This window comes from Hylobates moloch, unplaced genomic scaffold (genome assembly GCF_009828535.3).
Source record: "Hylobates moloch isolate HMO894 unplaced genomic scaffold, HMol_V3 SCAFFOLD_1, whole genome shotgun sequence".
NCBI lineage: Eukaryota > Metazoa > Chordata > Mammalia > Primates > Hylobatidae > Hylobates > Hylobates moloch.
The window spans coordinates 208895098-208920864 of NW_026652276.1; the positions used below are offsets into that span (position 1 = coordinate 208895098).

Consider the following 25767-nt stretch of genomic DNA (forward strand, 5'->3'; position numbering starts at 1 on the left):
AGACCTGTAGGCTGTACATGGCCTTTGCTTTGAGTGAGACAGGAACCATTACAGAGTTTGGAGTAGAGGGATGGTGACAAGTTTTGTCTACTTTGACCTTCAGAGATTTATTCTGGTTGAGAACTATTCTGATTATTCTAGGTGAGAATGGAGTTTAGAGTCATTAATGCTTTTCTTCTCTCCTTTTAGTAAGTTAAAATCCCATTGACTTTTTAAAAAATAATTATAGATTCACAGAAGTGGCAAGGGTAGTAGTAGAGAGAGGTCCATCCCATGTACCTTTCACCCAGTTTCCACCAGTGGTTAGATCTCATATAATTATAGTACAATATCAAAACCAGGAAGTTTACATTGATACAGCGTCTTTGTATAGTTCTATGCCATTTTATCAACTGTCGATTCACATACATCGCAATGAAGGTAGACAATTATTCAGTCATCACAAAGGTCTCCCTAGTGCCACCCCTTCTACCCCTTTCCCTTTCCATCATCCCTCTGACAACTGTTTTCCATCTCTATAGTTATGTCATTTCATGAACATTACATAAATGGAATCATAATACGTGATTCTGTGAGATGGACTTTTTAAATTTAGCATAATGCCCTTGAGATCCATGTAAGTCACTCGTTATATAGTTTGTTCTGGTTGACTTCTAATCTGTGTGTGAATGTAGGAGACAGGCTGTCATGGTGGAAGGATGCCTGTTTTATGACTTGAGACCTGAGTTCTAGCCCAGGTCCATCACTAAATGCTACTTACTATCCCTGGGTCTCAGTTTAGCCACCTATAAAATGAAGAAGAAATTACAGTCAAGATTCTTTCGTAATAATTTTTTGGTGAGAGGACTGTAGTATTCACCGACTCCATCTGCCTTTTTAATACTTACTATGCAATAATCTCCTATGGTCGTTAGTATATTGTCAAGCTCATACTGACCACTCAAGAAACAGCTCATGGTGGTTTTATTGACATATTGCTGCTACTTGTCTTTTTCAAGTATAAGCTTGATAATAGGCCAATATACTACTTAACAAGCTATAGCCATGCATTACTTAACAATTGGGACACCTTCTGAGAAATGTGTCCTTAGGCAATTTGGTCATTGTTCGAACATCATGGAGTGTACTCACAAGAACCCTGGTGGTATAGCCTACTACACACAGAGGCTGTATGGTATAGCCTGTTGTTCCTGTACTAAAAACTGTACATCATGTTGCTGTACTGAATACTATAGGCAGTTACATAACACAATGGTAAGTATTTGTGTATGTAAACATCTAAACATAGAAAAGGTGCAGTAAAATTAGAGTATAAAAGGTATTTACCATGAATGGAGCTTGCAGGACCAGAAGTTGCTTTGGGTGAATCATTGATGAAATAGGAAGTGAATTGTGAAAGCCTAGGATGTTACTGTACACTACTGTAGACTTTATAAACTGTAGGCTTAGGCTACATTAAATTGATTTGAAAAGGTTTTCATTTTCAATAATAAATTAACCTTAGATTACTATAAATTTTATTTTATAATGCTTAATTTTTTTAAAAGAAACTTTGACTCCTTTGTAATAACACTTAGCTTAAAACACAAACATTGCACAGCTACAAAAATATTTTTTATATCATTATTCTGTAAACTTTTTTCTATTTTTAAAATTTATTTATTTATTTTACTTTTTGAAACTCGTTTGTTGAAAACTAAGACACAAACATACACATTAGCCTAGACCTACACAGTCAGGGTAATCCATATCACTGTCTTCCACCTCTACATCTTGTCCCACTGGAGGATTTTCAGGGGACAGTAATGTAGTTGGAGCTGTCATCTCCTATGATAACAATACCTTCTTCTGTATACCCCCTGAAGGACCTACCTGAGGCTGTTTTACAGTTAATTTCTTCAAGTGGAAGGCGGGCACTCTAAAATAACAATAATAAGTATGGTAGTAAATACATGCACCATTAACATAGTCATTTATTATTATCCATTACTATTACTGCCTGTACTTAATTGTATGTGCTATATACATTTATAGGATTCACAGTGCAGTAGGTTTGTTTTTACCAGCATCACCACAAACTTGTGAGTAATGCATTGTGCTGCAGGCTATGACTACGCGGTCTCTAGGCCATAGCAGATTTTGTAGCTCCATTATAATCTTATGGGATCCACTTGCGTATATGTGCTCCGTCATTGACCAAAACATTATTATGCAGTGCGTGATTGTATGTAAATGTGAAGATGAGTGTTTGGTTTTTCATTATTTTCAGTGATAAGATGCAGAAAACTGTATCTTATCACTGAAAATAATGAAATTCCTCCTGCTGCCATAGTGCTCCAAACTAGAAATGTGTAAGGTATGCTTAATGCTCATTGAAATGATACATAATCTTGTTGGCCTCAAACATTATCATCAAGTGTCATTATAAAGATATGGATAGAAGTGTGAATCTATATTGAACATGCACTGCATGACTATTAATAAGTAGATCCTAGTTCATGTTAAAAATTAAATTATAGGCTGGGAGGAGGGACTCACACCTGTAATCCCAACACTTTGGGAGGCCGAGGCAGGAAGAACTCTTAAGATCAGGAGTGTGAGACCAATCTGGGCAACATAGTGACACCCCATCTCTACAAAAAAATTTAAAAGATTAATCAGGCGTGGTGGTGCATGCCTGTAGTCTAATTCATCAGGAGGCTGAGGCAGGAGGATTGCTTGAGCCCGGAAGTTCGAGGCTGCGGTGAGCTAGGATTGTGCCACGTACTCCAGCCTGGGCAACAAAGTGAGACCCTGTCTCAAAAAGAAAATTCATTATAGTATGTCTGAGCTAGAAGCTATTTTGTAGAGCATTTAGATCTAGTATCTCATTTTATAGGTATGGAAACTGGCACAGGCTTAGCACATTTACATGAGGTGAAACAGCTATAGAGAGAGCTGGGGTTAGAGCCCAGATCCTCTGCTCTGTGTTCCTGCTCTGTGCCATGAAGGGTTTTGTGAAACAGGCTCAGAATTGCTTTCTGGCCTGAGAGGGCTGGAGGAAGTGCATAAGATGACTTTCAGTATTGAAGAATAAATACCAGTGCTGTGTGTTAACTTCTTTCTTTTGTTGGTATGGATGATGGAGAATTAATTGATCAGTGTTTATTCCCAGCATTTCTGTTTGGCCATACACATTTGTTTTGCTGTGCTCTTCTCACTCTTCACCTATTTTTTATAATTTAGATGAGGATTTTTTTTTCCTGTTAAAGTGTTGATATGACACAGTATCTTACATTAGACCTTTTTTAAAACACACACACACACACACACACACACACACACACACACACACGACTCTGCCACGCGGTGAGTCTTTTTTAGAATGTTGGTTTCCTCTTTTGTAAGCTTTAGAAAACAAACATAATAAGCTAAGCTCAAAGCTGAATATATTTTTGGTACCTACAGATGGGAAATTATTTTAACTGGTGAGAAGTTTACTGTCTGTGATCGATTTTTTTCTATTAGGAAAATGAATGTAGTTGAGGCATCATATTTGGTTAGAAATGTAAAGAAAATAACTAGGAGAATATCTCTTTGACCAACAACAGACCTACCTCACATTTACCTTGTTCTTTCATTCTTAAGAGCACCTAAATTGATCTCTTTGCTGGAATATAGTGGTATCTTTGTGAAAACCAGAGATTGATATGTTCTTGACTTTAAGGTACTCATCTCTTATATATTCCACCCTTTAATATGCCGTTCACGGATATTTCTAAACTTGCTTTTATTCTTCACCCAGTGGCAGTATCCTCGAAGCCACCTTCACTTCATCACCAGTATTCTCTTGCCTTTCTCCTTTTTCTGAGCAAGGTGACTGAAACTGTTGGGTTTCAGGTGGGTTAGGGAACCTCACAAAAATTTATGTGTTCAGGTAGAGAACACGTCATTAAGTTCCTAGTCAGCTGGTGGTGAGGTGACCGAGGAAGACAGAGTCCTTCCCTCTTACTCTATCTTAAGTACCTAAGCAGAGGATTAAAGATTAAGCACTACCCAGCCACCTTTCCTGGACTCCGTAATTGGAGTGGGATTTGCCCAACCACCTACCTTAGACACTGCAGCTGGAATGGGAATTGGGTAATACAGGGCAAGCCCGGGAAGAGAAAATCCTGTTGTATGTCCTTACCTGAGTCTTCAAGACTTCTTGAAGCCTAACTGTGTCACCTACCTCTCACCCTGGGCCTGGGCTCCTGTGTTTCCTAGTTTAGAAGAAAGCATGGCCTATGCAACTCAGGCTTAGGGACCATTTATTCTTATTTTGTTTTGTTTTGTGTTTTTTAAGAGACAGGCTGTGTTGCCCAGACTGGAGTGCAGTGGCCATTCTTAGGCATGATTATAGCACATTGCTTCCTTGAACCCCTAGACTCAAGTGTTCTTCCCACCACAGCTTCCCAAGTAGCTGGGACTACAGGCACATGCCACCACACCCAGCTGGACTTTTTATTATTTAACTCTTGAAATCAAACCTCATAATGTACTGTTAAGATCCTTCTGGTTGCAAGAAACAGCAACAACTCTGACGATTCTAAACAAAAGGAAGATGTATGGGACATTATGAAGAGCTAATAGAACTCACTGGAGCATCAGGCTTGGAAAATAGATGGGGAACAGGGCTCCTGCAAAGGGCCAAGAAGCAGGATGCAGAACTGTTGTCTTTAGTTAGGAGCAGTCTGGCCAGGACACCCTCCCTTATGGTGTGACAGGGGCAGGACACCACTGTAAATGAATTCTGACTGTTCCCTCTATTTTGTATTACTCTCCATGCAGAAGCATTTAATAGGCAAAGACTGTTACGTGTCTCTGCCCCACCTGCCAGGGACAGGGACAGGGTAGTCATGTGATGATTTTCATCTTCCGTGGTGTGAGTACAACAGTATGATATGTTAAAAGGGAGATAACAGTTGACTGTTACATCCATTGTTTAACATGTAAAAGTTGACTTTCAAACACATATTGAAAGACCATATTATGCACAAAAGTACGAAATGACTATAATCGTTTTTTGTATCAGGACTCTTTGAGGTTACTGACTTGAGTCCGGAGTCTAGGACAGTGGTGGAGTAGAGAAAACTCCCCTGAGTGACTACACAAACTCTCAATTCCTACTCCCACATCACTGACTTGAGAGTAGCTGAGGGTGTTTTTTGATACTTCTATTCACACTCCCCATACTGATCTTTTTTGTGAAATTTTGTTTCTCGAAGGATAGAGGAGCAGAAAAAAAATAAAGAATGAAGGAAACATACCTAGATCTACAATAAACATTTCTACTTTACGTTGGAATATATCTTGAGAAAAAAGAAGGGGTCATCAGACATTTTCGAATCATTTCTCCCATACCCCTCAAAAAAATCCTCTGAATCCCCAGAAGGCCTGCAAATTATTGTAATTAAATGTTTAATATATAATTTAGCTAACATATTAGTACTAGAGTGCTCAAATTTACAATATGTGGATAGATTATTTTTAATATGCTAATACATTTTTAATGTATTAAGGGCAACCTAGATAATTCATGTGCACAGTATACTTATTTCTATTTTACAGAATTATAAAAGCACAGCAGTGTAATAAAGGGAAACAGGCTAAGAATCAGAAGGCTCTTAGATGCCCATTATGCTGGTGTCACTCTGTTTTTCTTTTAGACAACAACTCATTAAAAAATTTCCTTGGTTTCTCTCTGGATCTGTCTTCATCTGCGTATGAAGGCATTTGGATTAGTTTATCTCTATGGAGTCTTTTTGCTCAAAAATTCTATGACTCAGTCAGTTATTACTTTGTTTTCATCCAACAGCCCACAGAACCTCCTAGGAACTCAGTGAGTAAAATCAATCAGCTAGCCAATAAATATTTATTGAGTGCCTACTAAGTGTTTTTGCTCTTCTTGGATCTCTAGGGAATATGATCTAGTTGGGAAGACAAGATATGTACCCAGAAAAGATAATATACAGCAATAAAAGCTGAGTGCCAGATGAGTGGTGCAGCTACAGGCACCAGCATGGGGAGAATGCCAGGTTGGTGGCTAAGGAGTAGTCTGTTCAGGCTAAAGCAGAAAGTTGGAAGGGATTTAACGGAATAGGGTCAGAGGTATATGAGGGTAGATTGTAGAATACCTTTATAGTCTGTTGCCCTGTAATTGTGGCACTGTTGAGTCAAAAGAAAACTGGGTTTGAAATCAGAAAACCTGGCTTCTAATCATGGCTCTGCCACTTACAAAATGATTACATGTGGCAAGGCTGCAATGTTTTTCTCTTCTTTGGAAGCAATATATACTGCCTTTGTATTCTGTATTACTAGGATGATTAGGTTAATGTGTGTTTAAATGCCTGTTCCATGGTGGACATCCTGTAGATGTTCATTAAGTCTGAAATATTCTTTTGAGTAAAAATGGATGAGAGTTGTGTCATCAGATGTTTTCAGATTATAGGTTGGACAAGGTCATTGGCAATGTCCTTTTTATCACGGAAACACCATGTTTCTACCTCCAGGCCTGTGTGTGCCTCCTTCTTGGTTCTTTTCCCTTACAAGCTTTGTAACCTTTCTGTGCTTCAGGTTTCTCATTTGTAAAATAGGGAATAATAATAGTCCCTATCTCATCAGAATTTTGTGAAGATCAAATGAGTTAATAAATGTACAGCGTTTAGAATAGTGCTCAGTAAACTTTAGTCTTCCTCCCCTCCCCTATCCATTTCCTTTTCCTGCTCCCCTTTGCCCCTCTCCTTCTCTTTGTCCTTTGCTCCTTCCCCCTTCATTGTCATTATTCAGATCTGATGCTAATGATTGTCTTCGTATTAGAAAATTTCTAAAAAAGTTTTCTGTGGTGGTTGTGGTGTGTTTAAGAATGAGGATTACGCCGGGCGCGGTGGCTCACGCTTGTAATCCCAGCACTTTGGGAGGCCGAGGCGGGCGGATCACGAGGTCAGGAGATCGAGATCACGGTGAAACCCCGTCTCTACCAAAAATACAAAAAACTAGCCGGGCGTGGTGGCGGGCGCCTGTAGTCCCAGCTACTCGGAGAGGCTGAGGCAGGAGAATGGCGTGAACCCGGGGAGGCGGAGGTTGCAGTGAGCCGAGATCACGCCACTGCACTCCAGCCTGGGCGACAGAGCAAGACTCCGTCTCAAAAAAAAAAAAAGAATGAGGATTACTTGCCAACCTAATCCTTTAAGAAGATTCAGCTGACAGTGTTTGGAATTGGTCAGCATCGCCAGGAGACCAGGTAGGGGAGGCTGTTAATAGTCCATGTGAGAGGCAGTAGGAGCCTCAACTGGGGTAGGGAGAGAGAATCGAAAAGAAAATGTTCATGGGAAAAACACTGTAGGTTTGAGTTCGGAGATTTTTATACAGGAATGAGAGAGATGTCAGGCCTAGGTGCTGAGAGTGTGATGGTCCTCCAGATAGGGCTGTTGGGAGGAGGAGCTGATTTGGTAAGATTCAAAAAAGCTTTTATCTAGGGAAGTGAGTTTTATTTTTGAAATGCTGAGTTTTACACAGTGATGAATCATACAAATTCACATGTCCTGCAGATAGTTGAAAATGTGAATGCATGGCATATTTAGCAGTGAGTGGACCAGTTTAGTTGGATTGGAAGTGCATGTAGTTTACTTTCTTCAAGCTTGATCCAGTATTTGATTGGTCTAATCTTACTGTTTTTGAAGTATCTATTTGTTTCTTTCTGGGAAAGAAGTATGTTTGTTGTATAGCAGGAGTGTCACTTTGGGGACATTACCCCATGTTCTGTCATTTACAGAGATTCAGACAAGTCTATGCAGTTTCTTTCTATTACACAGGTTTCTTTTTCTTGTTTTTCTTCTCTCATTGTGATGACTGAAGATCAGGGAAAACATTAGCTATTTGAAGATGGACATTGTTTTATTGCCGCTTATATTTAATATGCCCTGCATACTTCAGCCAACATTCATCATGTCCTAACTTCCCTAGATATTTTGCTGACATGGAAGTGCAGTGGTATTCAGAGAGGAGCTGGCATAGTGGAGTCTAATACCAGTTTTACTTGTCTTATAAAGCCATAACCATGATATTTCTGAATAAATGAGACTGTCGAATAAGAGGTGGCAATAAGATTACAGTACTGCAGAAATCCTGGGGGCAGAATAAAATTGTCTATTTACTAAGCATAACTATTTGATATAACTGTTTGATGTTATGCCTTCTTCCTCCTCTTTTGCTAAATTGCTTTGACCCATATTTTTAACACTGTATTCTCTACTTGCCAGCTTTATAAAGTGGGTTGGTTGTTGAATTCTGCTGCTTCCATGTATATTTCTATCTTATCTTCCTCTGCCCGTTCATTGTTCTTTCCTGAGATGTCAGGTAGATGCTGACCAATTCCAAATACTGCCCTCCTAGGTAGGAAGGGAATGAGTAGAAATGAGGTCATGGGTATGCTATTTCTCAGAGATACCTTAGAGCAGACCAGTAGCTCTTCTGGCTGGGGGATTACGAAGTGACATTTCTTTATCATCCTTCTTATTTATTTATTTATAAGAGGTGAGGTTTTGCCATGTTGCCCAGGCTGGTGTCAAACTCCTGAGCTCAAGGGATCCACCCACCTAGGCTTCCCAAAGTGCTAGGATTACAGGCATGAGCTACGGAATCCAGCCGATCACCCACTTTTAAAACCCCAGCCATCTTTGGTTTTATTTCTTTTCTTCCCAAACTGAAGGGAGCTGTTGGTACTCAGTGAGATGTGGCCTCTGAAGCTGGAGAGGTGTTTGTCAGGGCTCAAATGTAAGCTGCTTATTAATAATGAAGTTTCGATGGGTATGTGCTGTAGGGATTCAAGGGTGTGTTTGTCTACAAAAAAGTCTTATTTTCATTTTATGGAATGACTTTTTTCTCCCCTTTCTCTCTCCCCCTTCTTCTCTTTCCCCTTCCCTACCTCCCTTGTTTCTTTCATGAAGCATTTCTACCAATGTTGTTTATGGGTGTCCTTTGGTTTCATTCTAACCATGCATCCTTTTGAGTTCTTAAAATAGGACTAAGTCCATGTATCAATCTTCATTGTTTTCTTTCCACTTCCTCCCCCCCGTGAGGAAGAATGATTAGGATTCATTAATGCACAGTCATTGTTCCTATGAGTTCTTGATTTTTGTATCTCCAGTATCTAGAAAATGCTCTCAACTCTCAGTTGTATTTACAGTCACAGACCTGTACATACTCTGAACGCTCCTTAAATGTGAACTAAAACTTATTAGAGAGATTTGTTTAGGAGAATATTCTTTTTGCTTTATTTGCTCTAAGTTCCATACCTGCCCATTCATGAGTCTGATTTTTTGGGGTCATGCCTTTATGTTGCCATATAACCACAGCTGTGCTGGTGGGTTGTCAAAGGGTATAGACAATTGGCTCTCACAGCCTAGAGTAAGGATGCCCTGCCCCAAGGCGCTGCAGCTCTTGACAACCCTTGGTTTTCCCATCACTCCACACCAGTTACCAAAGCCTGGCTAGGGATGTCGAAGCATTTGTATTTTTCTCTGTTTTCAGTCGGTATTATGAATTCTGGGAAAGTCTCTAGCCACTGTTTTGATCCTCTGGTGGTTTTCTTGGTGGCAGGACTTGTTAAACAGAGAATGGGCTTTAAATTGTTAATCAGTGTAAACGGATTTAAAAAATCAATTTCAGTCATTTTTAGAACTACATAAGTTTAAGGGGGAAGTGAAAAATAGTGAAGAAGGTGGGAGAGAGATTTAGTAAATCTATAAACCATGTGTGCCACCTCAAATGTTTCCAATTATCGAGGCTTCCAAAACAGAATCTCCTGTCTACGGATGCAGCTTGGTTATGTGAGAAGTACCTCCTAGATATATATGAAGAACAAAAATGGGGACAAAAATATCGATGATCCAGATTCACAGGAATTCAACCAGTGAAGACTGGAGAATAAAAAACACTGGGTGGGAAGGGTGTTGTGTGACTCCTTGAAGATGCCATCACACTAGCTTTTGGAAGTTCCCTGTTACTTTCTGTGACTTTTTCCTTGTTGGAGACCTGGTTGGAAAATGTAACTTAATAAAAGATATTTGCACATTGCCCATTGTCTCTAGATCTCTCTCAACTATAATTTTTGCCCTTACCCTTTAGAGATTTCTTTTGTCAGCTTACAGAAGTCAAATCTGTCTCAAGTCTGAAATGGTCAGGTTCCTGCTTGAAGGAACATGGATGTTAGACGTCTTAGTCTGAACTTGCAGGGAAGATCTAAAGAGAGCTTTGCTTTGGGCCTGTTCACCATGGAGCATTTTTCCTACTTGCAAACTGTCTTTTGGGATAGGTAGCCCACATCCTCCATATATATGAGCAAAGGAACTAATAATCTGAAGAAAATAGTTTTTCAGTCTTCTGAGCTTCCTACCCTGTTGTTGAATCCTGTGGTGATCTTCCTTACTCGTTTCTAACCTAGTTGCAAAGAAAGATATCAGCACCCTGTAGCTTCCCTTCTAGATCAGCCCCATGGTAAAACATCCCCTGCATAGCTGACGATAAGTGAGATCAGCCAGGTGGTATGTTGGGAATCAATATCGGAACTCTGTCACCTTCAGACCTCCATCCTAGCTCTTCTGAGAATGCCTGTAATTGTGGGGAAAGTATAGTCAATGTGTAAAGGGAGTAGAGGCAGTTTTTCAGCATTAAGACATTGGAGTTTTTGAGGGTCATAGGTGACAGAGGCCTAGGATACATGCCTGATGTCTTACAGTAAACAGCCATGAGGTGCCTTTTGTGCTTAGTTTATAAGATTTTATCACAGGGCCTTGAAGTTACCGTAAATAATATGTAATAAATATGTGTGTGTGCATGCATGCAGGCATCTGCATGAGATATATGCCTCTACTATCAATAAAGTAGTAGTTCCCCTTGACCTGCAATTTTAGTTGCCCATGAGCAACCACAGTCTGAAAATATTAAATGGAAAATTCTAGAAATAAACCACTCATAAGTTTTAAATTGTGTGCCTTTCTGAGAAGCCCCATTCAGTGAAGAGATATCTCACCTTCCAGCGTAGGCTATGAATCATCACTTTCTCCACTGTATCCAGATTGTATACACTACCTGCATCTTAGTCTCTTAGTAGCCATCTCAGTAATTAGATCGACTGGCTATGGATGCTTGCATATTGTTATAATTGTTCTATTTTATTAGTAGCTATTGTTGTTAATCTCTTACTGTGCTAAATTGTAGGCTAAACTTTATTATAGGTATGTATGTATAGGAAAAAATACAGAGTTCAGTACTGTGTGCAATTTCAGGCATTTACCGCAGGTCTTGGAGCATATATTTCTTGCAGACAAAGAGGGACTACTGTATTATGGATATACTACCCTATTAATGATATTTCATTTCTTTCCTTTACCCGTGACTAAAATATATTGCAGGCTCACTTCTTTGTAGGTTTACTTTATTCTGAATATGTGCCCACATGTGTTTACCTTAAGGAAAATATTCGGCTTTTCTGATCTCCATGGATGCCTCAGAGACTGATAAAATGTAGGTAGTTTGTAAGTGAAAAATGTTAAGTTCAAAGAGCTAGATAAAGATCTAAGAAACAGAGCCACTGAGTTATCTGCATCCTTTTCAGCTGGAGAATGCAGGGGTGTGTGTGTGGCCGGGGAGGGGGGGTGTATAATGGTGTTATTCCGTGTGCCCACTCTCTTGATACTGTTGAGGCCCAGAACGTGATACCCCACAGGATGACATTTTGACATGCTGAGAGGTCTCTAATTTTGTCTACCTCACCCAGCTACCCACCGTCTCCCACAATGCAGGGAGGGACTCTTTCTGGAATTTCCTATTTGACTAAGATAGCTTCTTTCCAACAGAAATGCAATTGTCTTAAATCCCCTTTCTAGAGATGTCACCAGATAATCAGGAAAGATGTACCACTGGAGTATAGTAGAGAATGGGCACCATCACCATGCTCAGACTTTTCATCTGTAGTTCTGAGGGCAGCTCTGAGGGATTAACCTGGGAGACTATTGGCTTAATAAGACAACCTTTGTTTCTGTGCAGCTTCACTTCTCGCCTTCCAGTAATGTCTGCCTCCCACTCTCTGGGTCCATTTATTCTCCCTGAAGATTTACTGCTCCTCAAAGAATTACCACATTCCCCATCTCACCCCTCTGCTATGAAAAGGGGTACATAAGCTTCTGTTCCACCCTAGGTTATTGGATAATCATTCTATGATTCCCTCCATGCTATGCACATTAAAATTAAATTTTATGTGCTCTTTTGTTGATCTACCTTTTGTCAACTGATTTTTAGGGAACCTCCAGAGGGCAAAGGGGAAGTTTACCCTCAGCCCCTGTAATATCTTTATTCATTTAACCCAGGTTCTTTTTTATCAAGTAGTATATTCGTTTTAAGTTAGCTCTACTTATGGGCACCAAATCTTCAAAGTCACAGAATGCATGAATGAGTGAGAAAGAGTATATATGTATATGGGGAAAGTTTTATCTTTATTGTCCCTGTGGAAATATGCATTACCTTTGGCTGTAAATATAACTGGACAGACAAATGCATAACACACAGTCTGGTTCTCTCATTGAAAAGCTCGCTCTGCCTCTTCATGGTTTGACTCTATGGAAAGTTAGTGGTGGTTGGTGTTTGGTGTCGAAAGGAAACAATTTTTTTTTTTTTTTTTTTTTTTGAGACAGTTTCACTCTGTCACCCAGTCTGGAGTGCAGTGGTGTGACCATGGCTCACTGTAGATTTGATCTCCTGGACTCAAGAGATCCTCCTGCCTTGCCCTCCCAAAGTGTTAGGATTATAGGCGTGAGCCACCACAACAGCCAAAACAATTCATTCTTAAAGCAGTTGGGGCAGAGGCTGGATGCAGTGGCTCATGCCTGTAATCTCAGCACTTTGGGAGGCCAAGGTGAGAGGATCACTTGGGCCCAGGAGTTCACAACCATCCTGGGCAATACAGCAAGACCCTGTCTCTACAGTAAAAATTCAAAAATGAGCCAAGCATGGTGGCATGTGTCTGTAGTCCTAGCTACTCGGGAGGCTGGGGTAGGGGGATCCTTTAAGCCCAGGAGTTTGAGGCTGTAGTAACTGTGATCATACCACTGCACTGTAGCCTGGGTGACAGGGCATGACCCTGTCCCTTTTATATATATTAAAAAAGAAAAAGCAATTAAGGCAGATCAAAGGCATATGTGCTCAGAGGGGTAGTCTGGCTTGGGGTGTCAGAGCCCCATAGGAGGGGAAGGAAGGCAGGCAGGAAGGGAGGGAGGGAGGGAGGGAGGGACGGAGGAGAAAAGAGGAGAGGAGAGGGGAGGGGAGGGGAGGGAAGGGACGGGAAATAGAGCACTGGAACATTATTTTCCTAGCCAAGTTTTCCCAGCATGTAATCAAGGACGATAACTTTCTGCATGCTTTCCCAGCTTTTGTCTTCCTCCTCTCAATTATCTGGGACTTCAATTTAAAAAGAGAATGAAAGGGAGGGAGAGAAAGTGGAATTAGCCTAGATCCATGTGCTTGACTGTCTCATTCATTTCTTTTGGCTGCTAATGAAAGGTCAGGAAATTTTCCCCTGGCTAAAGATGGCTCAGAACCTGACACTACTGAGTTGATCAGTTGCCCAGTAAGAAAAGAGAACATTAAATTGTGTGCCATGACATTATGCTGCTTTAGACAAATTTATAAATCCTGCTTTCTTGAGTGTATCAGTAATTCTACTCCAATTACACATGTCTGGCCTGAATGGATAATTCACAATCGGCATATAAAAAGGTACCTAACAACCTTGGAAGTCTAACAGTAAGGCATCACTCTCCATGTCAGCTAGAAACAAAAAGAGAATTAGTGCTAGGACTGAAATGCTTCTCCAAACTAAAAGAGATGTTTAGGGTTCTATTAAAAGTCAACAGTTTCCATTAGGCATGATCAGGTGGTTCCTGATATAAACAAACACAAGTGACATGGGTCTCACAGGCAGTCTTGCTCAAAAGATAGATGAGCAGTTGACTTCTTCCCCTCTAGTTAATTTCCATGCAAGCAGGTTGTAATACAAGCTCAAACTTAGCCACTATAAGATAGTAGTGAAACCGTGGGGTCCAATATTATGCCAACATGGAGAAAATATGTTCCATACCCATACAAGAGAACAGGAATCCTAGGGGGTAAAATTCAATTGTAGTAGGCCTTAATTGTTTGATCATGTTTTTGCCTGCTTTCCCTACCTCTAACAATATTGGAAGTAACAATATATTGACAATTGATAATTTGTCTAAAACTGTCCAGTTTACTTCACAATGTGTGTTTGTGTTAATTTTGAAACCACTTAAGCTTATAGAAAAGTTGCACATAACTGTACAAAGAGCATACCTTTCAACTATTTAAGAGCAACTGACCGATCTATTGTACCTCTCCTCAGATAATTTATTGTGCATTTTCTATGAGGCAGGACATTTTCCTGCATACTCAAAAAACATTAGAACTTGGATATTAACACATTGCTATCATCTAATCCACAAACCTACTCAAATTTTGCCAGCTGTTCTAATGGAATACTTCGAGAAAATAATCTAGTTCAGAATCAGGTGTTGCAGTTAGAGGTCATGTCACTCTAGTCTGGAATAGTTCTTCAGTCTTTCTTTGACCATCATGGCCTTGACACTTTTGAAGAGTACAGGTCAGTTATTTTGGTTTGTCTGATGTTTCTTCATGATCATAAAGTTAAGCACTGATTCATCATTTATTGATGATGGTAATCTTGATCATTTGATTTGGGTGGTGTCTACCAGTCTTCTCCGCTGTAAAGGTACTATTTTACTCTTTGTAATTAATAGATATTTTGTGAGGAGACACTTTGAATTACATAGTTTTCACCTCTCATTAAACTCCCAAGTTATGTATTTGTTTATATTAGAATGAATTCATGGAATCTCATTTTATTCAAACAGTTATAATCCACTACTACTGTTCTTTGACACTCAAATTGTTCCCAATTTGGCCAGTAGGAGCCAGGACTTCTGTGTCCTTTGGACATGTCTCCTATCTTTTTTTGAGAACTTCTTTGTTTTCTGGTACTACGTGTTCCAGGCTTATCTTGTACTATCTTCCCCAGATCTGAAATTAGCCATTTATCTAAGGAGCCCACATTTCCATCTATATTTATTTTTATATGTTTATTTCTAAATCTATCTATATCTATTGAAAACCATGTGTGGCAGTGATGAAAATGTGCCTCCTGGATCTCCAACTGCAGGAAGCATAATAGACTGACAGCCCAGCTGCTGTGCTTTGAAATCAATCACTGCTACTTCAGCCAAGGCTATGCTTCCCACCAGCTGCTCCCAGCCAATAGCAGAGTGCAACAGAGATACTAAGGCAGGCCTATTGCTTAGGGACATAGGGTTCCTCTGATGGACAATTTTGACTTCTTGTCAAGCTTTGACGAAACTCTTTGGAACAGGCCCATAGCGCAGACGTTCCCTATCTAACCTTCCTTCATTCCCTCCATTCTGCACAGGGGTTTGACCTGCATTGCAGTCTGTTGGCTCTTCCCAGGCCTCCTGGGGTTCCCTTCGCACCTTCCTTGAGATGAGTTTTCTCCAATTAATCTCTTGCACATCTAATCCTTCTTGGCACGTGCCTCTTACAGAACCTGAACCAACATACCATGAGTTCACACAAATACCTAAAATTCCAATCCGCTGCTACAGGGTTCATTTTAGTTTTCTTCCTTTCCGTATTTGTATATACCTACTCTGACAGTGAGAAACCTGGCTTATCCTTAGTACTTTCACTGGTAGGATTGATATTCCTTAGTGTAACCAATCTTGTAACACTGATGTCACCCCTCCCAAGTGGACACTCAGTCTTTAATGCCTGGCTATGGAGCCACCTTCCATGTGGATGTTTGCACCCAGCTTGAACTCTGATACCTTGTGTGAGTGATCATCCTTACCTTCCTATGGGGCTCTTGACACCCCAAGCCGGACTACCCTATACTTTGTGCAAAATACTGTGCTTGGAACTGGGATATAGAGCAAGAAAAGCATGGCCCCTGCCCTCACAGAGTTTATCACTCACCAAGGAAGATAAACGATGAATGAATAATTGCCATATATTGTGATGATATATCACATGGGGAACCCACCAAGAAGAGAACACATGTGATTCTCATATGCCTGGCACGTAGTAAATGCCCAATAATGATAGTTGTTATCATTTCATGTATTTTTACTCTCGTTACTGCTAAGCACTAGCATCACAACTGTTCCTCCAGGAGAAATCTATAATTAGGGGATAAGAAGCTAAGAGAACATGGCTTAGATGCTGAGCTTTAAAGGAAAGAGAGAAGAAAGTTAGTGGGCAGGGTGTGGAGTGATTTGGGAATCTAAGGCCTCAGGAACTCCATATGGCAGGTCTTAACTGGCTTGTAGACATTTGCTGATAGGATAAAGAGGGCAGGGACAAGGAAGAGGAGAGAAAGTGCCCTTGGTTTTTCCTGGCCAGGAAGGTACTCAGTAATTCTGTGAATTGATTTGAGCAGCATTAACTGGGGTGGATCATTAAACATTTGTGTTGTTTTTCTTTATATATCAAAGCTTGTTTGTGTGAATTTTTCCTTGCCTGCTCTGCCATTCCCACTTTCTCCTCCAAACCCCATGTATTTACTGTAAAATGTCAATGCTCAGTAATTCAAAATGCAGTAACAAATATTTCTTTGTTTTCTTGGCATTTAAAACAGCCAGGACATCTCAAACTATCAAAAGTGGAGTTGTCCCCCATGCCACTCCCCAGCCTTCTTACTAGCTCTTTGATTTGTGGAGCCTCTCTTGTTCCCTGCTAGGGCCCCTTAGTGACAACCTTAGTTAAATCCTCACCATGTATCAACATCTACATCTGCTGATTTGAGGCTGTTGCCTTCTCCATGCTGCCAAACACAACTCTGTGATAATGACAGCATTTGCCAGCACGCTTATGTGGTGACTCAGGAGACAGGGTGGCCAGCAAAGCAGCCTCTTTGTAGGAGTGGATTTTGAGAAGTGCTAATTCCGTGGCGGTTTGGAGATATTAATACCGTGCTGGCAGTAGATAAACAGACATCAGAGGGGCACATAATGAGAAGATAAACAGCCACTGCATCTTTTCCTCCTTGCTCTACCAACACATTTATTTTTTCTTCTTTAAAAAAAAGCATATTCTCCTGGGTTTTGACGAATAGAGCCCTTAAATTGCGTAAACATGCACAGATACTGGTTGGTTCAGCTCCCAGCATCCCCACAGTATGACTTTCTAAGAACCACTGGTGTGTTAGGAGTTAACCACATTTGCAAACAATACTCAGTCATAGCATATGGCACGGTAGCCTATTGCTTACCATAGCCTCTCCCTAAAGGGCAGCAAACCAGATGGTTTAAGTAGGGCCTTTGGTGTAATTATGACAGACACAAAGAAAGACATAACCACCATTCTCTCTCAATAATATCATGCCTCTTGTTTTCCAGTATTTGCTATAGTTAATTATACTTAATTTTTGAAAATTTGTTTTTGCAGTTTGATTGTTCATAACAAAGTTCCCTTTCCAGGTTGGGGAGGAACCATTCAAATATGTATCATTAAGTGTCTGCATATCATTTCCCATTCATCCTTCTCTAGTTAGTAGATGCAGGCCACATAGAGTGGCATCTCTCATTCCCAAGTGTGAGCAATTTTCTTATTCCAGCAAAAAAAAAAAAAAGATTTGTTGCATTTGAGAATTACTTTGCATTAGAGTCTAACCTGAGATTTTTTGTAGCTCCCATGGAGTATTGCTCCAAAACTGGTCATCTCAGATTTTATACTGTTTACTTTCTTTGTTCCCCACCTTGATTTGCTTTTTTCTTTCTTTTTTGAGATAGGGCCTCATTCTGTTACCCATGCTGCAGTGTAGTGGTGTGATCACAGCTCACAGCAACCTCAAACTCCTAATCCTCCTCCCTCAGCATTCCAAGTAGCTGGAACTATAGGCATGCACCACCACACTCGGCTAATTTTTAAATTTTTATTATGGAGATGGGGGTCTCATTGTGTTGTCCAGGCTGCTCACAAACTCCTGGGCTGAAGTGATCCTAGCGCCCGGGCCTCCCAAAGTATTGGGATCATAGGCATGAGCCACAGCGCAAAGAATTTCCTTTCTGCTAGAATGCCTCCCTCCTGCCTGCCCCTTCTCTCTTCATTCATAGTCTTATCTTTTCCAAGCCCACTTTGGGTAGAAGATCTACTCTCAGGAGTTCTTGTAAGAGAAACACTTCGTTATGTAAAACCAATGTTTCTAACGTTGCCAAACGAAAAGAGGACATTTTCTGGTTGTTCTGTCGGCTAGAAAGATTTTGAGAAATTTAGGTCATGCTTTTATATGTTCCGTTTTTTCTCTATGTGCCTAATATTTTATAGCAGACTTTTCTTGAGGGCAGTGGCTTGTTTATAACATTCTGTAAATAGCCTGGTGCAATGTGGGCTTTTTACAGATTTTTTTTTGCTAGTTTTTGATATATGGATTGATATAGCATCTGACTGTACTAACCAGAAAAATGCTGAGCTAGGAAACTTTGTTATTTAACCTTTTATTTGGATTTCTAGCTTAGCAACTCATAGGTCTTGAAACCTTGGCTTCTCCCTCCCTCTGCCAGAATGCGTTAAGACCTCCAGGTGCTAACTGTTATTATTTCTGTTGACTGAGCCCCATATGCACTTCTAGTGCTCACTGACCTATCTTTTCTGTTGCAGAAACATTGCTGAGGCTCTTGTCAGCAAAGGTCTAGCCACAGTGATCAGATACCGGCAGGATGATGACCAGAGATCATCACACTACGATGAACTGCTTGCTGCAGAGGCCAGGTAAGACCAAACATTACTAAACACATGGGGACCCACACCCTCACTTTTTTCTTTCCCAGTTTTGTGCCTATACCTGAGCAGAATGTGTTGGAAAATAATATGCTGAGAAAGCGTGTATTATTATTCAGATTTTCCCATGAAAAGAAGGACACATTTTGAACTTGCTGTCTAATTTTGGTTAAGTGCACTTGGTCTTCCATTTAAAAAAAATATGTAAAATAGGTGTATATTAGTTATGATCTCCCTTTGTAGCTGTATAAAAGAAAGCATGAATGAGTGCTCTATGGGAGATATGTTTATCATCATTCTGGGACTAACAGTGAAGCCGTGCTTATGTCTGTAGTGCATTTGCCTCTGTTTCTTACCTCCAAAGGCCTCCACTCCTAGCCCCTCCCATTTACCACCTCTAGACCTTTTGTCATGTACAAAGGAAAGAAAACATTTATTAGGAAATGAGTTTTGGTTTCAAACACTTCTGACAGCTGGCAGGAGACCATTTGAGAAGCCCGGTGACATTTTAATTTGTCCTTCATCCCTGTGCCTGGTTGCCCCAAGGACGTGCATGCTGCTCAGCAGTATTTCTGGCCATTGTCATCCCTCAAGGCTCTTACTCAGGGAGTCTTTTGTCACTGGGTAGTGTGGTAGTTGAGTGATTCCCAGACTTCTTGGGAAACAGAGCAAGAACTGAGCTACTTATTGCTGAACTGACTTGGATAGCTCAGCAGACTGCTTGGACTCAACCAAAATATATCCATTGTTTGAATGTGATTTCAGAGGCCTGCCTCACTCAGCAGTTTTTCCATAGCCTCTAGGACCCATTTAGTTCTAGAAGTTTGGTAATTGTCAGGTTATTTTCTACAGAGGAGGAGTGATTCTGGGCACATGTTGTCTAATCTCGGCTTCAGATTTTGTCATTGAGATCACTTCTCTTGCTCTTTGGCCCATAACATTGCCCTGATATGTGACATTTACCTCTAACACCGTGTCACATCCTGATGGATAGAGCATCTGTAGAATGTCACACAGAATGTCAGCCGAGAAATCAGTCTGTCAGGCTGCTGTGGCTTTTGGATTCTTTCTTGTGGGCTTTTCCCAATAGACCCTGTGGAGGACCTCATTCTTAAGTACAAAGAGTCCAGTGAAAATACTCACATCTTTGGTTGTTTAAGGCTCATTAATGCTCATTTAAAATACGTAGTTCGTGACTGGTGTTTTCTCATAAACCTGCTTACTTTCTTCTCTTATCAGTAAGCAAGAAAGTCCCAAAGAACTCATGATGAGAAATGTGACTTCATGCTTCTTGGTTCTGGTTTTTTTGGGGTTTTTTTTTGTTTTAATTTTTTTAATTTTACTTTTTGTGAGTATATAACAGGTGTATGTATTTATGGGTTACATAAGGTGTTTTGAGCAGAATGTGTTGGAAAATAATATGCTGAGAAAGCATGTATTATTATTCCAGATTTTCCCCATGAAAAGAAGGACACATTTTGAACTTGCTGTCTAATTTTGGTTAAGTGCACTTGGTCTTCCATTTTAAAAAAATATGTAAAATAGGTGTATATTAGATATGATCTCCCTTTGTAGCTGTATAAAAGAAAGCATGAATGAGTGCTCTATAGGAGATATGTTTATCATCATTCTGGGACTAACAGTGAAGCCGTAATAATCACATGCAGTGCGTAATAATCACATTATGTAAAATGGGGTATCTGTCCTCTCAAGTATTTATCCTTCATGTTACAAACAATCCAGTTATACTCTTAGTTATTTTAAAATGTACAATTAGATTATTATTGACTATAGTGACCCTGCTGTGCAATCAAATACTAGGTCTTATTTATTCTTTCAAGCTATTTTTTTTTTGTACCCATTATCCATCCCTACCTCTCCTCCACCTTCTCACTACCCCTCCCAGCCTTTGGTAACCTCTCTACTCTGTGTTTCCATGAGTTCAGTTGTTTTGATTTTTAGATCCCACATATAAGTCAGAACATGCAATGTTTTTTCTCTCTGTGCCTGGCTTATTTCACTTGGCATTATGACCTCCAGTTCCATCTATGTTGTTGCAAATGACAGGGTCTCATTCTTTTTTAATGGCTGAATAGTACTCCATTGTGTATAAGTACCACAGTTTCTTTATCCGTTCATCTGTTGATGGACACTTAGGTTACTTCCAAGTTTTGGCTGTTGTGAACAGGGCTGTAGCAAACATGGGAGTACAGATATCTCTTCGATATACTAATTTCCCTTTTTTAGGCGGTATATACCCAGCAGTGTGATTGCTGGATCATATGGTAGCTCTATTTTTAGTTTCTTGACGATCCTCCAAACTTTTCCCCATAGTGGTTGTACTAATTTATATTCCCACCAGCAGTGTACGAGGGCTCCCTTTTCTCCACATCCTCGCCAGAATTTATTGCCTGTCTTTTGGATATAAGCCATTTTAACTGGGGTGAGATGATATCTCATTGTAGTTTTGATTTGCATTTCTCTGATGATCAGTGATGTTGAGCACCTTTTCACATGGCCGTTTGCCATTTTTATGTCTTCTTTTGAGAAATGTCTATTCAAATATTTTGCCTGTTATTTTAATTGGATTATTAGTCTTGGTACTGTTTGATCATCCAGCTCCAGTAGGAAATGGAACAATTACTAAACTATCCATGGGATTTGGGGGGTGGGTCCATGCTGGACATATTCAGCCCAATCTGATGGTAACTTGAGGAACAGGTTATGCATTTCCAGAGTAGCAGGAGCCCTCAGCAATACAATGGAATGTATAGTTATATTTTCCACGCAGGCTTCATACTGCCACCAGTGAATATGTAATTCTGACAGGCAGGTAAGCATGGAAATAATTTGTAGGGCTGCTCTGGAAAGTGAGGCCAGAATAAGCTCTCTTATTATGCTGTTAGAAATAGCCATGTTGTGCTATAATACTTAATGAGTATTCATAGATAGTGAAATTTTTTAAGTTTTAGGTTTTAAAATGAAAACAGCCTTTTTAGTCTAGTGCTTATTTTGTGCAGAAGTAATGTAACAAGATGCTTGCTTGCTAAGGCAGTGAGCTGCCTAGAGATAATTGTGTTGAGCCATTGCTTTCAGACTGATGGTGAGAAAATTGGCTTCAGGGTCATTGCACTGTTGTAGGTTGAGTAAACGGAGAGAATTAACCACTTCCCTATGCCCATGAGGCATTGCCATAAGGAAATACAGGCCCCATAGAGAATGGGGAGAAATACTCAGCATGAACTGTGAGTGAATTTTTGTTTGGAGCAGTCTTGTCAGTGAGCCCCAGGACACTAAGCCTAGTGCCATCTTCTCGATGCTAACCCCCAGGAAAGTGAAGTCAGATTCAAGAAAGATCAGAATGCTTGCTAGATAGGAATGGTGGTTTTGTAGCCATTAAAAAAGATTTTCAGTGCAGAATTCCCATCCTCATGGTTTGGTGTTTTGTTTGGTGGCTGTGGTTGTTTTGAGACAGGGCTTTCCTCAGTGTCCAGGCGGGAATGCAGTGGCACAGTCATGACTCACTGCAGCCTCCCTTTCTTGAAAATGGTAAAGTTGACCACTTTTCAAGACCACCTATGTCCTGACACTGGCTTATTTGAGTTTGCCTTTAGTTTGAAGCACCTCGTTCTCCTGTGACACATTCCCCATGTTCCCTTAGCATTCTTCTCACCTCTCTCACGTTACAGCGTGTCAGAGCTCTTTCACTGCTGCTTCTGCCCCTTATCTGGCCAGGTATTGAATATTATCTGAGTTTAGGGTTGTTTTTCCCTAGATAGATGAGCTGTATGTTTTCTAGGTGAACTCTGCTTTGTGATTTTATGCCCCTGTCAGTGCATTTTCTCTACCTCCCAGCTTTATGTCCTCTGCAGATCTCATTAGTGAGTTGTTTACTCCTTTTCTGGGCCCTGAATAAAACCCCTGAACAAGAATAGCTTTGGTGTTGACCCCAAGTCTCTCACTGCTTGAACTGTCACTTAACTGTCTTTTGTTTATCATCCTTCAGCCACTTTTTAATCTTCAGCGATTGTGTACTGAACCAAGCCAGTTTGAATTAATTTCCCAAGCAAAATTTCTTAAGGTACCATATTTAATGCTTTGGCAAAGGCCAAATTCATAACATCTGCCACATTCATATCAGTCATTTGTTCTGACACTCTTTAGGTAAATAATAGACGGGTCAGGTGGCAAGGCATCATTCTGCTCTGTTCCTCCCTACCAGGGTGTTGATTCCAACAGATTTCTTTGACCCTGGTTATTGCTGGTGATATTGGCAGTGGTGCAGCGTGCTCTTCTGTTGACTTTGCTTTCCAGTGCACTGCTTGGCCATTAGTACTTTCAGAGAAATATTGTAAGCTTTGGGGAAAGGGCAGCCCGTTAAACTTGTCTGACTTAGGTCAGCACAGCTGCCTGCCTAGAAGTTGATGAGCTTTCTCAGGGCTCTGCAGCCCCTACTTCCTTTGCAAAGGGATATGATCTGCCAAGCTTTCTCATATCATTTCATGGACGCTCAGGGAGTGATGCGGTAGGCACTCATTGGGAGACCAGATGAGACAGGGGGAAGAAGAATACCAATTTGCAGTTGGCCTGTTGCTTTCAAGCATATCCACTTGCCTGCATAGAAACAAACTCTACCACATCAGCAGCTCTGTTCAGTTCACTGACCCTTCAGCGCTCCTTTACTCAGGTGCCTCTCTGCTTCTGGGAAACCCTCATTATGTCTTAAATACATGGCCCCATCTAGAGGAAGCCACATCTTTTTTTGTTTAAAGGGTAAATAAACCTCACATTCCCAAAAGGCGGCCTTTCGGCCTTCTAGCCTTCCTTTCCAGCTCTGTTGTCTATAATCAGCTGCCCCCTCCCTCATTACCTTATGTCCTAGCAAGATAAGGTTTTGGCATTTTCTCATGTACTCTCAGGCCATGTTTATCTCATAGGCTTCGTTGAAAAGCCCTTGATGTTGTCCCACAGTCCTGAGAGTTCCAGTGTGTGTATTCTCTGTTTTTTGTTCCCCCCCGGCCCCCAGCACCCCGCCGCCTCAGAATTTAGGTGCAGCTGACCCATAGTTCTCTGTGACACTCCTGAACTTGGTCTCCCTTTTTAGAAGCATCATATGGACTCCTTAGGGAGTGTGAATCATTATTTCTGTTCTGCATGATCCTGTTTGATTCCCATATTGACTTTCCAGCATTTCCAGTTCCTCTTGTTTTAGTGTTTCTCAGTTAGCTGGCCTGCTGCATATGCCTAGTCTTGACGAGTCTTCCAAACTTTAGGCAGAGCTTTTAACTTCTTCAGGGAATATTCCATATATCCTTCTGCGGTATTTCCAAGATAGTGAGTCATTACCGGGACCCTTTTTACTTTCTGAAGTGTCATAAAAATCTTTCATATGCTCTATTTTATGTATTTGGTGTAACACATCCAAGTTTTGATTTTGGAGAGGCCAGAATGTGAATTTCATCATCATGCTAGATGTCTTCCAAGTGGAGCTTTTGTTGAGCATGTTATGGACACTGAATACAAGTTGGTAATGTTTAGAGTCCGATCAAAGCGTGGCTGTGTGCTATGTTTTCTTTATACATGGGGGATATCATCTATGTACATCTTCTGATGCTACCAGTAGCTTTATTTTAAAATGTAATATTTTAAGAATTCCTAGAAATTGTTAGAATCTGGCTCTTTGCAGGAAAATACAGAAGTTATGTTAGTTCAGAAGTTGGGGCTTTATTCCTTTAAGGTATCTTTTAATTCTAAGATTTGCAATTTCAAGATCGGATGTATATATTCGGAAAAGAAATTGATGCTCCAGCCTGACTGTAGGAAAGCAATTGTATTGAACAACCTAGTGTCTGAGCAGATTTAAATGAATTTAGATTCATTCTGGTCATACATAATGAAGTTAGGGTTATCTCAGGAGAAGAGAAAAGGGCAGGCTCTCTCTTATCTTTTCATGTGTATTCTATTTCTTGCCTGGCACACTGCAGATTTAGAAAACCGTGGTGTTGTCATCCATCTTTGAGAGGCAAGTGTGAACCTGCCCTCATCTCAGCGTTGCCTTGGCTACTTCTCTTCCTGGTCCCCTGAAGGACTCATTTTTCTGATTCAGCAAACCCTCTTTCTAAAAAACAAAAAACTAGCACTCCACCCTTGCTGTGTTCTACATCTCTAATCTCCAAACTCCAAACCCCATAAGCACCAGTCTCTCACTTTTTTTTAGTGAGATTGGCAGTGCCCTCATATTGTAGGCTTCTGTGTTTGAACCTGTAGGAAATCTGTGCTGGCATTTCTGTCACAGACTTTTAGTCAAAAAGCTATAAACATATTGATAATTCTTTCTTTCTTAAACCAATATCCCTGGCCATTATTAAGAGGGATTCAGTATTCATTGCATATCTCTCTCGGTGACGCAATTAATGGGGGCCACAGTGGGCTTTCTAAGTTCCATAGTTTGTAGCAGTGACTTATAAATATATTTTGCAATTCCATTGAATGAAGAGCTTCCACTGGGAAGGAAATGCTCTTGGTCTTCCACCCTGGAGAGCTAGAGGAGCTCTCCCTTTTTTCTGATTTATAGGGAAGTTTTTCCATAAAATTTCAATAAATGGAAAAAGTGACGTGTGCCTTAAAAAAAAAAAAAAGAAAAAACTGTCAACTGGTCCCCCATTAGACATATCTGTGTCTTCAGTTTTACTATCATTCACATACTGGTTATGAATGGAATGTGAAGAGTTATTTGCCAGCATTTTCTGTTGCTAAGTTAAAAGATACAATTTTAGGACTCTGAAATGGAAGAGGAGTATATTGGTTTGACATTATTGTGATTTGTTAAATGTTTTGATAAGAAAATTTCATTTCTATACCGGTCTGTTT

The 25767-nt window shown here is 40.4% G+C and overlaps 1 protein-coding gene across 1 annotated transcript in view; it reads left to right on the plus strand.

The window, feature by feature from the left end:
• The window catches only part of SND1 (staphylococcal nuclease and tudor domain containing 1), a 434851-nt gene that overhangs the window by 213497 nt on the left and 195587 nt on the right, over nucleotides 1–25767 (plus strand). Inside the window, exon 13 of the mRNA XM_032761638.2 lies at nucleotides 18778–18888. Coding sequence (XP_032617529.1) covers nucleotides 18778–18888 — 111 coding nt within the window. The remainder of the gene's footprint in view (nucleotides 1–18777; nucleotides 18889–25767) is intronic.